This window comes from Labrus bergylta, chromosome 9 (assembly GCF_963930695.1).
Source record: "Labrus bergylta chromosome 9, fLabBer1.1, whole genome shotgun sequence".
NCBI lineage: Eukaryota > Metazoa > Chordata > Actinopteri > Labriformes > Labridae > Labrus > Labrus bergylta.
Window position 1 is genome coordinate 30,621,422 of NC_089203.1, and position 14,464 is coordinate 30,635,885.

General features: G+C 39.6%; 1 protein-coding gene across 1 annotated transcript in view; it reads right to left on the bottom strand.

Moving 5' to 3' along the window:
- Window positions 1-4,702: 4,702 nt before the first annotated feature.
- Window positions 4,703-14,464, bottom strand: part of LOC136176996 (uncharacterized) — a 21,141-nt gene continuing 11,379 nt past the window's right edge. The window contains exons 3-7 of the mRNA XM_065959068.1: window positions 14,222-14,309; window positions 12,159-12,271; window positions 10,479-10,622; window positions 10,300-10,387; window positions 4,703-6,773 (exon numbers count right to left, since the gene is read on the bottom strand). Of these exons, the coding sequence (XP_065815140.1) occupies window positions 6,756-6,773; window positions 10,300-10,387; window positions 10,479-10,622; window positions 12,159-12,271; window positions 14,222-14,309 (451 nt within the window). The 3' untranslated portion in view covers window positions 4,703-6,755. The remainder of the gene's footprint in view (window positions 6,774-10,299; window positions 10,388-10,478; window positions 10,623-12,158; window positions 12,272-14,221; window positions 14,310-14,464) is intronic.

Consider the following 14,464-nt stretch of genomic DNA (forward strand, 5'->3'; position numbering starts at 1 on the left):
GTGTGTGTGTGTGTGAGTGTGTGTGTGTGTGAGTGTGTGTGTGAGTGTGTGTGTGTGTGTGTGTGTGTGTGTGTGTTAAGGCCTGATGTCTTTTGGCTCTGTGCTAGGATCAATAGGAAAACTATGACTTGTTTTGTGCACAAATGAAAAGTTTTGATCTGACCCTAAATGTTGTTGTTAAATTCCTCCCTGAGGCGACGAGATCTGCAGGAGAGAGAGAGCTGAGGGAAGTCGGGCGTGTTACATCTAGAAGGTGGGCGTCTTTACGGCAGCAGCCTCGGGTTAGAGCTTTTATTTTATAGGATTATATAACATAGGAAAAATACTATCGGTATTGAATAACTGATGTTTTCTCTGCACTGTGTTGTTGTGTTCATGTGTTTGTAGAATATTCTGTCTGCAGAGAGATTGAGACTCATCCATTTAAAGAGGTCTGATTCATGAAGCTTAGGATCGTCTTCACCACAGCACTGTTTTTTCAACTTTTATCCCTCAGTGGGTGCTTCCTCAAATCTGAGGAAGATCACCTTGTCTCGAAACATCACTTAATAAAATCTTTCAAACGGGAGCTTCTAGGTGTGCAGATCTCGTTTTCACAACATTTATCTCAAAGCCAGAGTTTCTTTGTTATTATTACAGTTCCAAAATATGTGTTCAATAGTTATGAGGTTTAGACTTCACTGGTTCAAGGAAATTATTCTTCAAGGAGGATCCCAATGTATCCCAGACCTGTCTTTATTTTCCTTTAGATTAAAATGTTAATTAGTGTAGTATTGTTGAGCTCCTCTTGTATTAATAAACCTACATATTAAGGTTCATAACCACCAGTTAAAGTTTGTGTTGAAGAGAATAAAAGTGGTTATTTTCTAAATCTTCTTACTGCTCATAGTGAAGTCGTTGGTATTAAATATGTTTAAATATGTTTAAATGACACTTTTAACTCTCTTCTCTCCTAAAAGGTGATACAGTAGTTCATAATGACCTCACTGTCAATGATTCTGCCAGCAGAGGGAGACAAAGCACAATATATTCTCTTAAAACAATCTATAATGGATTTAATAAAGGATTAAAAGTTCTGTTTGTATCCTGTTAAAACAACCTCATCTCTTTGTTCTTAGCAGCAAATATTTGTATTAATTTATGCTTTTTTTTTTTAACTAGTTCATTAAAATTGTAGTTTCAACCCCAACAACATTTTAGTTTCGTTGCCGTGGTAACAGCAGTTATATATGACAAATCTACACTCATTAAAGAGGAGTTGGAGAGACTTTAAACTGTCATAAAACAGAGTTCTGTTTTCAGTTGTGACGTGTTATGGATAGATTCCCTTTAGGAAACTAGGTCAGGAGCTACTGGCTGCTCCTGTGATGACAGTCAGCTGGGCTGGAGGACGTTTCACTGATCAGCTGGTTGTGTGTCTCCAGAGAGTCGACACCATCAGTTGGCTTTCTGTGCTTTTTGTTTTATCTCAGTTGTGTTTTATTTTATTTTATATTATTTTCTTTGGGCCATTGTGTGACTCCTTCCATTCAATTCTGGGAGTCAACTTGATAATGCTGAAAGAATCCCTTTTTTTAGTTTGTTCTGTTTTAATGAATATTATACATTCAGATCACTTGTGTGTGTTTGGGGTGGGGGTGTTCTTCATTTTTTTAATGACATTATAAAACCCGATGTAGCATGTCAACATGAAGTAGGTTTGAATGATTACCCTTATCTACACAAACACAGAGATTACAAAGTGTCATGTTGATATCTACATCACTCTGTAGGATTTAAGGCTGTAACTTCTTGAGTTGATGTTTTTAATATTAAATGTATTTTATGTATCATCATTCTTTCATCTGTCTATGGTGCCAACAGGAGGAGTTATAGTTTGATAGATGAATTAATAAACACTGATACATCTGATCGGCTAAAAGCAGTCTGAAGACGCTGAGTGAATATCACCAACAAGATCAAGTCATGTTATCAGCTGACGTCCTGAGTGAGGTCTCGTCCAATCAGTGAGGTCTCGTCCAATCAGTGAGCCCGTGTGATGCACGTGTAGTCATTCAAAGAAGAGGATGTTCAAAAATGGCTTTTAATAATAAAAAAAGAAAGAAAAGGAAATCCACCGTGCTGACTTCTGCCTCGTTAACACAAACCTTGTAGATAGAAAATGACATTGGACGTCGACACAAAGCGTCCAATTCAAAATAAATAAATACAACTTCCTCCCAAAAACGTGTGAGAAACAAAAAAAGCGTAACATCTTGTCTTACAACAAAAAACAGAGAAATCCCACAGATACACACCAGAGTCTGTCACACAGAACAGAGAGAGAAGAGAACATTTGACAAACTGTGTGTTTTTTACTTCTCCATAACTTGATGTTAATTTATGAGATGAAACGATCAGTCGAGGAATCTTTTTAAGAAAGAAATGTCAAAAAGATTCAGATTCCAGCTTCTCAAAGGTGAATATTTTCTGGTTTGTTAGAGAACAAAACAAAAAGAATACCTTTTGGTTGTTTGACCCTCAGGCATCAGTTTAATTTACAACCCTCTTAAGTCACTAAGGACAAAAATGTCCACTTACAAAAAACTGATATAAAAATAGAACAGATTGATATTTTTTTCTACTTTTTTAACATTAAATAATTATCAGGAATTTAACCCTTTAAATGCCAGTTTGATTACTTGATTCTGGCATTTAAATTCCTGATAATTACTCAATTAGTTGATTCAATTGATTTACTTTAGAATTTATGGGGGGGAGCTTATTATTTATTATTAGTGTCATTACAAAACATTTCTTAATATTTCAGAGAGCACAAACGCCCCCGTTCAACACACCAGTGCTTTAGTGAGGCAGCAGATGCTAGTTAGCTTGTTTAGCTTCCACTGCTGCAGTTAAACAGCAAACAGGAGAGACTGCAGGCTGCGCTGATCCCAAAGCTGCCGACAGAAAATGTTTCAATTTTGGAATCATGATTGAACTACACGTCACCACAATGCACTGCGAATGAAACCTCTTCTTCTTAAATGAACCTTTAGTTGTTGTTATCGTGTTTAAAGTGTTGTACTGTCTTGTAGTTTGTGTTGTTGAATATATGAATCACATTCACTGCAGCAGGACAAGGTAAGTAGAACGAGCCGGGTTAGCTACCTAACTAGCTAGCCTGCTAGCGGTACTATCTGTTGGCAGAGGGGTGGGAGACATTGCCATGGTAACAGCGTGCTCCACCATCAGAGTTGATTGAGTGATGGAATATTCGATCAGGAGTCTGCATGTTGTGTTTTATTTTGAAATTAACCGGACGCTCTGTGCGTTTCCTTGTCTGACTTCCTGTCCGGGTCGAACGACTCCGTCCAGCTTCACAAGGAGAGCACATTAGAAACGGAGCATTTTTCTCTGTGTTGTAAGACTTATGCAGACCACAAACAAAGGACTGGATGGTTTATTTCACATGTTGTGGGTCAGTAGACTCTCAGGTTACTCAGATATATATTAAAAAACACTGAAGAGGATCTTTCATCATATGTCCCCTTTAACACGACTTCTGTTGTTGTAGGAGTGAAAGCAGGAGCTTTCAGAGAGCTGGACAAACAGAGAGACCACACAACATGTTTACAGCCTGGTTAAAAAAAGTTGGAAGTTCTGGGTAACTTTGTGCAGCTCTACCAAATGTGACTTAACTAAGTTCAGTTCACTGAGTAAACATCACAACAACACAAAAGGTCAAATCGTCTAAGAAGAGGGGGAATACATTTGGAAACAGGCTACATTTTACTGAAGCAACAAAAACAATTATTCATATTGTTGCATCACACTGCCAATGTGCACGATTGTTAAAAAAACAGACACACGTGTTAGCCGTCAAGTGTATTTTATTATCAACAAGAAGACATTCACTACCCGCTGTCCCCTTGATAGTGCACAGGATGGCCTTTGTCACATTTGATTATAATAGATCTCTGGCCACGTGTACCCACGTACTGACACTTAGGAGGGCTGGCTTTCTGGTCTTTCAGTTTGCATTCGATAATTGAGAACTTGGTCGTGCTTTTGGTCATTGATGTGAAAATTTTGTTAACTATAACTTCATACGGCTCTCCTTTCATACAGACGGCCATGATTGCGCTCTTGTTAGAGAGGATGAAGGTATTGATCTCTTTACATTTGCCCGCCTTGTTTTTGATGTTTCTTTTGTTTATTTCAGTAGTACAATCGCCCTCTTCCATCTTGTCAATGACGTGCTGTCTGATAAACTTGTCCTGATCATTCTCAGCAGCGGCGATGCAGAGCACAGAAAGCAGCAGCAACAAAGCAAACTGGATCCTCATGATTTCCTAAAGTGAAGAAAATGTGGAAAGAGTGATGATTAGACATTTTCTGTCAGAGGAGGTATGTGTCTACGTTCTGTTACAAACTGTTATTCTCAGTCTGAGATCAACAGAGAGCATCTTGATCACAGTCTTGTTAAATATTACAGCTCAGTGGATCGCTCAAGAATTGACAGAAGCTGAAAACTATTAAATCTCTATTTAGTCAGATAAACACTTCATTTAAATGCTGTGCAAATGATATCATTTAGGACTTCATATTAATATTGTGAAACATGAATTCATTCCTTATGTCATTCAGACTAATCTGTGAAAGTCTAAAGTATTAAAGAGCTGAACATGTTACAGTGAGAGGAGAGAAAAAACAAACCTTTGGAGTTTGAAGTAGAGCGGCGGCGGTTGTTGTCTTCGTCTGATCGTGGCGTCTGAAACGGTGAAGAGTGTGGTTTTGCAGAGGAGCAAAGGTGTAAGCATCGGAGGAGGGTCAGAGCAGTACACACAAAGTGAGCAGGCTGACTGACTGACTTTCTGACACTTCAAGCCCCGTTTTATAGGAAAAGACGGCCGTGTCCTTTCAGCAACTGTTTACTTTACCAACTGACTAATTTCCCTAGAAATAAAATATACAGCTACAGAGCGCAGCTGGGCTGATAAGTTTATATGGTATGTGCCAGCAGAAAGTTTCACTTCTTTACTGAAGGCCAGTACTGGTTCACTTTCATTTGCTTAAACAAGATAATACATTACACTCTTTCCTTTTTATGATATATGATGAAACAAGACCGTAGAAAATGTACTCATCAGTGAGGTTTCTGTCAGAAACATCAACACAGCATGCACATCCAAACATTGAAGTACTGGGTGCTGAAAAAACATCCAAAGATAGAAAAGTTCTGAGTCCGCACACCAGAAGCTGCTCCAATGAAATTGAATGGAGAAATCTCCTGATGTAACGCTTCGGGCCCTCGCCCTTCATCAGACAGGTTTCCATCAAACATGACAGTTCACTAGGATTCAACTCACATTCATCATGAAAGAAATCTGCTGAGATGCTGTTCTGTGACATCATCACACGCAGGGCCGTAAGCTCAGACCTGATTGCTGAAGTGCCAAAGACACATTAAAAAAAGACTAAAAAACACTTTGACCTATCTTATTACCTTCTCCCCAAATCCATAAAGAGTAGTAAATGTCTGCATGGGAAAAAGCTGCATGCCTTTTAAACCCGGTGGAGAGCAGGATAAACCCACTGAAGCAGCTGTTCAAAATTCAAAGGGGGCATTTCCTTTTCTCTTTCCTAATGTTCCAGCCTACCTACACATGAGCTCAGGGACGAGGGAAGTACAGGTGCTGAGGGTGCTACAGCAACCCAAAATCAGGCACAATTCAGCTGTAACGCACCGCCCGGCTCCTTGTTGTTTAGAATGAAGAAGTCTCTTGAATAAAAAACTCTTCTCCATAAGGATTATGTACTAAACTGTATAATACCGTTATTTTACAATTGTATTTATCTTAAGAAATTAAGGAGAAAAGCGCTTAGTGGCGCTGCCCGACTAGTCTGCTCCTGGTCCCGGAGCGACTGGTGTGACGGTGAAGTGGGTTTACAGCATGAGAGGGAGAGACGAGTGAGAGTGAGGGACGGTACAGCTACACTCAGAGGTGAAGGGTTCAGAAACAAGAACTTTAATTTATCATCCGTTCTGATGTCACCCAGGTTAGAAAGCTGTCTGGGTGAGTTGGGTGTAAGAGGAGGACTCTCATACAGTATATTTCAAAGGGACTCATACCACGTTTGTTTCTTATGTGCATCCGCATGTAGAACACAACCAATGGCAGAGCTTTTACATGAGTAAGTCCAGTGACCTCACAGTCTTATTTCATAAACATGGCATCCTTTATTTGCTTGGTATGAGAGGGGGGGGGGGGGGGGGGGACACTTCCTGTCATGATTCAGTCTGTAGTTTGTATTTTGTTTATTTCAAAGTTTCGGTTTCCTTGTGGTTCTTTATCCTAGTGTTGCTTCTTTCCCTTGTGTGTTTTTGTCTTAATGTTTTATACTTTAGTCTTTAGTGTTTCTTTATGTTTTAGTGTCATTTTGTTACATTCTTGAATTCTGTGTGTCTTCAGTGTTTCATGATTTAGTTTGTAGTTCTCCTCAGTGTTTCTTGTATTTTATTCTGTGTGTTTCCCTCAGTGTGATTACTCTGATTGTCTTCACATGTGTCTGATTACCCTGTGTCTATTTAGTCTCTGTGTTTCTTCCCCTCTGTGTCAGTTCATTGTTGTGTCGTATGTTGGTCCTTACCTTTAGGTTTTTGTTGAGTAGTAAGTCTTGTTTTTGACTCTTTGTTTAAATAAATATTTGTAGTTCTGAACTTGGGTCCTCCTCCCTTGATTTACACTCCCAAACTTGACACTTCCACTGCATCAAAACAGCACGCCTTGCTGGTAAAGTAAGAAATGTACAAGGTCAGAACAATGAGAGGTCAGTGCACGGTCAGTTAGCAGAACACCAAACAGGCCAAACATGGGTGAGTGCTGGATGTTAGCGGAGGTGATGGTAGAGAGTGAGTCGAAAACAGACTTCCAATATGGAAATTATACAGCACAGGTCCAAGACATGTGGGCAAGCTTATCTGGCTCTGACATGTATTACACCTACAGTAGGGTCAGTGCCAGGATAGAGACCAGCTAATCTGCTTTTTGACCAGTGGACTCTATGAACTACTTTGCATTTTAAGACCCAGTGTCTGGCACAAAGGATGTGTGAACACGTTTCAGTACTACTGAGGCCGACTCCTGGCCTGCAAAGAGGGTATTGTTCTAGAGATGATACCTTTGAGGAGAGGATTCATGTTAAAAACTGTGTCAGTCATGGTGGGAGGAGGGAGAGCAGGGAAACTAGGGAAATTGTTGCAGACAAAGTTTGGAGCTTGTAAATATCTAAAGAAGTGGGTCACTGACTGATTCAAAGATGGTGAAGTTCAAATGATGTAAAGATGCTTTACAGAGACAATCCCATGATCTGCAGGTTACAAAAGCAAAGGGTTGGAGTTTATTGGAGTTAGGAGAGGTGCTGCTTAAAAATCCAAAGTGGCGTCTGAGTTGAGACCAGATCTTGAGGCAGTTTTTAACTATAACATTGTTGGAGTGAATCACTGATGGTGATGTCAGACACAAGAGTGACCTTAGTGAAGAAGAACCACATGAGGACTCCTCAGCCTGGTTTTTTGAAGTTTTGGGAACATTTTTGTTTCATAAAAAATCAGAAATGGAACGATCGAGTGAGTGGGAAAAATGTTTTGGAATAAAAACGGGTAAACGTTGAAAAAGATGTCAATCATTATTTGTAGAGCTCCGATTAATAACAGTGTTATCTGGAGATGTTTCAAAAAGAGCATATGGGATGATATGCAGGAAGGATTTCTCCTTTGTATTCCTGTTCACACTTCCTCTCCGCTGAGGTGGAGATCAGAGCAGGCCGTGTATGAATGAGGACGACACAGTCTGACACAGAGCTTAATCCATGACATACATTTGTGGCCAAAGCCAAATATTTTTAATAAACAGCTCAGAGGAAAGGCTTTTCTATACTTGATTGTGTTTCCCAACTTGAAACCATAAACTGGGTTCACTGGTGATTTAATTTGGCTTGTCTGGTTAACAACACTTTTAACACCTGACGATGACATCACAGCCTCTGATGTATCATGGCAATCAAAGGTGTGAAAAAACAATGAGCTTCATATTAAACACATGATGAAATCACATGAGATTAACAATTGATGTAATCGTTGCCGTTTTGGACGCCCCTCGGTTTGTCAGATATGAGAGCAGTTATCAGGTCAACAGGTGTTGCAGTGATGGAAGTGGTCAAGAGAAGTGGTTCAGATAGAAGTGATTGTACCCGACCTAAAAAGCCTCTGCATGTTTCTAATAAGCTCCACGAGCAGAAACGTGCTCAAACTAGGATCAATATTGGAGATGCTTTTGAAAAATGGAGAGAGGTTAGAACACAGAAAGGTTTACAGACCCATGCAGAGCTGGAGAAACACTGAAGCTTCAGAGTCCACCACATGGTGACCTGAGTGAGCATCCACTCTATAGAGGGGGGGGGGGAGACAGCTCTCTATGATGTTTAGAATTTAGACTGCAGTACCCATTTTGAACACTAGATGTCAGAGTTAAATAATTTCCTACTTTAAAGCAATTAATTTGACTATGTAGCGTACGGTGTAAATGTTTAATGATTGCGAAAAACTTTAAAAAAAACATGTTGTCTGCATACTGCATGTCCTATTTTGATCTATTTTTATGTTTTTAATGTTTGTTTGTAATTTTCAATTTGGGTACATTTTATTTGTGATAATATTCTTACTTTGTTATTTTTTACTGTATTTCATTTTAACTTTGTTTAATCTCTTAAGGTGAGGTTTTGAGACAAGGCCTCATTATTTTTCTGTTTGACTCTTCTTTTAAAAAATGTGCAAATAAACTAAACTAAACTAAATAGCGCCCTCTAGTGGCCGTTTATTCGCCATGTGTAATAAGTCTTCCAAAGACATAGGTACTTGTTTCTTTGTCCTTTAAAAAGACGGACAACAGATGGACTAAATAAAAACACTGATGAGAGTGTATTTTAAAGTTCAGACCTCTCTTTTTATTATTTTTAAATCCTGGCACGATAGTCGACAGTAAGCTCCGCACCGCAGACTGGCAGCTTTGCCCAGACGGATATCAGCCGTTTATTTTGGACGTCTGACATTCACCTTCAAGATCTAAACTAGTTCTGGATTCACAGATTTCTCTACAGATACAGAAGCTTTCTTTAAATCTGAAGGAACATCAGCTGAAAGGTTCAGCTGCTCATTTCATGACCTGAATTAATGACATTTTAGCCACTTTGGGCCGTGATAGCATCAGTATTTAATGGATTCTACAGTAATCCATTGATTGCATAGAAGTTTTTTTTTTTTTTTCAAAAAATAAAGATGAGACTCCAGCTGCGTTAATGTTTCAGAGAACTGGCAGTACAACAACCAGTGTACGGACTGGCAGCCTCACCCTGATGAATATTAGCCCTGTGGTTTTAGAAGTCTTCTGTTTCAGTCATCAGATCTGTCCTCGACCTCCATCCAAAAATATGTTTTTTATTCCTTAAGTTGTTGCTTTTAAAAGAAAGGTTCATGTGATGGGACCAAAAGAAAAGGCAAAAAAAAAGATTGTCCTACAGCTTTCATTGAAAGACGTTCATAGCAGCTATTTTGTTTGTCAAGTAATATTTTTTATTTTCCCCGTGCAGGTTCTCAGTCATCCAGCTCATTGTAAATCTGAAGCTTGATCCAAAGGCAACTGGACCGGTTGAAGATCTTGAAGACGTTTCAGCTCTCCTCCCAAAAGGCTTCTGCAGTTCTAAACTATCTGGAGGACGGAGCTAGAAATGTTAGCCTCTGTGGATCATTAGCATGCTAATGGTCAAAGATGACTTCAAGATCTTCAACTAGCTGCCTTTGGATCAAGCCTTGAAATTCCCCTGCTAACGTTCACGGTTTTCTAGTCCAGATTTGTGAAATGTGAGGCCTTTTGTTGTTTTCTTAGTCATGAATGAGTGTAAAGTGAATGTCTTTGTGGTTAAATGACAAAGATTAACAAAGATTACTTGGTCTTTTGGAAGTTTTAGCACTACTAGCACTGCTTCTGCAAAGCCAAGCGCAATGTGAATTCACGATAACATGTGAGTAGTGATTAAGTCAATGAACTTATGGGGGATAAGTAAATAAATCAACCTTTTCTACAATCTGACACTTTCTGCAACAAGTTAAGCTGCCCCCTGCTGGCTGATAGAAAGAATGCAGATAGGAGGCGCTCCCTGCATCGTCTTGAATCTGAACTTTGACATATAGGAAATACACAGAGCAATCAAGCATTGTCAGTCATGCAGCATGTGATCAGAAACCTTTTTAACTGTTACCTGTGTAAAGAGCTCCTCATACAGCGTGTTTGATTTCTCTTCCTGAGACTCCAGGTGGACCGCTGAATCTGCCTCCCACGATGACATGCTGCTTCAGAGACAGAAAGGTGAGCTACTTCACAGCTGAGTTTAAGTTCATAATGATACATGTGTGTTTGTCTCTGTTAGTTCTCCCTCACCTGTCACAGCATGAGGTCTCTTTTAGCGGACAGAGGACACTCTGTGTGTGACCTTCTTCATGTTCACTCTTCATCAGCTTCTTTTCCAGCGTGCTGACCTGTCGCAGCAGAGATTCTCTCTCCTCCATCAGGCAGCGTTTGAATCTGCAGAAATCAATTTGTTTCAAACATAGTGACCATCTGAGCTATCAAAAAAAAAACGGTAAATGACAGTAAAATGAACACACTAATGTTGTAGTGGATAATGATTCTGCATCGTTTTATGTAATTAGCTGCAGGTTTTTCTTCAAACAGGAGCAAAAAATACAGACAGGAGGAGTCTAATTCAACTAAAAATAAGGCAGCAATATGAAGATCAGCTGATTTGGGTTGAGTCCCATAAATCAGATTAAAGGCAGGGTTGGTAAAAGTCCAAAACTAGCTTGATTCTGAAAGTAGCATTCCCTCACTGCTCCGTCTGCACCCGACCCCTCCCCTCTGTGCTCCCTCTAAAGCCACGCCCCCTCTGTGCTCCCTCTAAAGCCACGCCCCCTCTGTGCTCCCTCTAAAGCCTGACTCTCACTGTGCGATTTTCCCCCGATTGTAAAAAAGTCGGGGGGGCGTGTCAGCTCTGTACGACTCGATTGTCGGGCACGGCCGGAGAGCTCACACTGTACGAGTGAAATCTGGATGGAGCGTTGACAATTGTTAATAAAGTTTCATTTGAAAAAAACAAAGGACGACGGTTGGTGAAAGAGAAGGAAGTGGAAGTTGTTGTAGCATATAGAAAAGTTAATACAATCGTAAATATATGGAGACAAGTTTCAGAAAAGTGCTGCACTGATGATCTGTACAGAAAAGTTTAAAAAAACAAGAAGAGAAAACGCCGGGTTGTGTCCTGCCGCTGGTCGCCATGACTACAGTCCTCCCTTGTCTCTCATGATTATATTGTAGTCACACACAACTTCTACCGGACCCTTTCATGACGTAATGTAATCCCCGACGATCGCCGGGCAGATCGGGGACGTTAAGATTTGATCTTTGTACCGCTCACACTACGAGATATAATGAACAGAGAATCGGGTCCGAGCAGCCTCGAGTCGGGAGCGACCCTGAGATTGTCGGGAAGGAAGAATCGGAGCTCAAATTGAGCCTGATTATCCTGCAGTGTGAGCCAGGCTTTAAGCCACGCCCCCTCACTTACATGCACGAGCGTCGTCCCTCCAGAAGTGGACCTCAGCTCATCTCATTGTGTAGAAACTACGTCGTCTCATGTCTCATTCAGTGGTCAGTAAACTCACAGTATAAACTCCTAAAGTCATCGGAGACGAGCTTTGAGTGTGAGCTAGAGAACGCAAGAGAGCGAGCAGGGAGACAGGGAGGCGTCTGATTGGTTCATCAGATTGGTACCTCGTGGCAGACATTGGTTGAAGTTTTTACAGACTTACAAACTGATACAGATGATGGATTCTCTTTGTTCCTTTTTCAGAGAACATGAGTTATTCATTTCTGTCAGGACCTAAAGACAATTTACACCAAAATCTGAAGAAGTGGATCTGGAGGAAATTATCAAGCCTGACTTTTCTCAAATGTTGACTGCATGGTTCATAGTAGTCAATCTGTATTGATGTGTGTTGTTAAAGCCGTGCAGACTGTTTGTCGATGTGAATACATTCAGATGCAGTTTGAATAAATACCCACCTCTTGACACAACACATCCAGTATCTCTGCTGCTGACAGAGCCACTCACACTGCTCCGCTGTCTCCTGCAGTTTCCCCAGACTCCTCTGATTCTCCTGCTGCAGCTCCCTCACCTCAGAGACAACACAACACATCACTGCATTCCCCCCTTTTGTGCACAAGGTGTTTAAAAACAACAGGACGTAATGAGAGTGACTTAAACTCCCTGGAAATAGTGTCGCTCTTACTCCCTGCCTCCCAGAACGTTTCGCAGTAATTCACAGAGAGATCCACCACAAATAAATGTTCTCATTTAGTTTCCACCGTTGGACTTGTGCAGCTGTCCCTTTGGCGAGATGATAATAGTAGAGTTGGATTGTTTGCAGCCTGATGGACTGGATGAAACACAGGCCAGTAAGGGAGAGAACGTCTTTGAGGCCCAGAGTAAATAAAAGAATCCTGACATGTCTCTCCTGCGCCCAGACTCAACACATTAACGCCAGCAAACCCTAAGTTACTGTTTTCTCCGGGGTGGTTGTAGTTTCTTTAAATGCGGCCTCATTATATTCATTTGAACCTTGAGGGTTTTATGTTTCATGTCATTAATTATTAAAAAATCTCACAGCAGGTTTTTTTTTAAACGGGGCACGCTGACCTGAGAACAGTGTTCATCAACTTATCTGTGTGACAGCGGTGTCATGTTGTTCTCGTTGACAAATACTGAACATGTATTTAAAAAACATCAAACGTTAATTATTAATCATCTGCTCACCGGTATGCCTAATTACAGACAACAAAAGCAGTGTTGAAAAAGATGTACAATCCCGACATCTGCTGGACTAAAGTGGCATTACAACCAGCTTAAGCATGTTTAGGATAACTTGAAACATTGTGGGGTTTTTTTTTTTAGTCTTCTATGACGTCTTTGTGACATTTCATAGCAGCGGTTCCCTACCTTTTTTTTGGCTCCAGACCCCACTCCAACTTCACAAAACTCTGGTGACCCCAGACATAAGAAAAACACACATACAGCTTTTTGCTCGATTAATTTGTTTGTAATGTAATGATGTAATTGTTTGTCTACTGTGTTGTAAGTCAACATTTAATTTAGAGCACATTTAGACTTTTTCATGTATATTATTCCTGGAATATTTTACAACAGGACCTGAGTTTGAGCACTTTCATCCCTTATGGACACTTTAGAAATATCAGCCAATACCTGACTGTAACTGTTTTATTTGATTTTAATTACTGACTTATCACTGTAGTCATTTCAAGCTTTTAAATTATTTTAGTGTATATATTTTATTCTTCTTATTGCTCTTTTATTGATTTTATTTTCTGTTATAGCTTTATCTCATTTCTCGTTGTTTATCATTTATGTTTTCTCGGCATCATTGTAAATGAGGGTCGCCCTCAATGATCTCTCTGAGAACTTAAATAAAGGTTGATGAAGATGATGATTATTGTTGACAGAGGAAGAAAGGCTGGGATGACATTTCTGCACACTGGATGACAGACAGACAGAGACTCTGCAAGTTTCTTGTTTTGGCATGAGCTGTGTTATATTTTTGATAAACAAAATATATATTTTTTTGATAAATAAATAAAGATTTCAGGCAACCACATTTTAAATTCCATAACTGAGTAATTAAGAAAACAATTTGCAGTTAGAAAAAAAAACTTGTGAAGGGGGTTGCATTGGGGGAAAAAAATAATAAATCAAAATACACAAACTGCACCATAAAAATAGAGGCAGTTTAATTCTATGACTCCTATAGTGTGTCTTGTATTCACTTTTAATGACATTTGCAGTATGTATATTATAAAATATTCAACCGTGCCATACTTTATGTGATTACAGATCCTGCAGTACATCTACTTTGTGAGTTTTTAAATAAGTTTGACTGGTGGTTTTCTCTCATTATGATACTTAATGTTTGGTTTTTCTTTGACTCTGTCAGCACATTTTGAACACAGATAAAATCCTTTGTCACTGCCTTTGATAAGTCCAGGTTTGTAGTTCAAAAGCTTTTTTGAGAAAATACCCCAAAAAATAGAATTCTGATATTTCAGTTTCTTACCTCCTGCTCATGAGCAGAGTGTAAACCCTGCAGCTCTTCTCTCAGAGTTTTGTTGTTTTCTTGTAGCTCCTCCAGCTCCACTGAATTACTGTTGGTGACAAATACAAAATCTGTGTGAAATAAAAACCGTTCATATACAGACTGCATGTACTACTTAAACTGAAGAGAGGATGTAGCTGCTTCAATTTGCTTTGGGTTGTTTATGTTACTAGAAAGAAAACTAAACTACATTAAACTGATGAT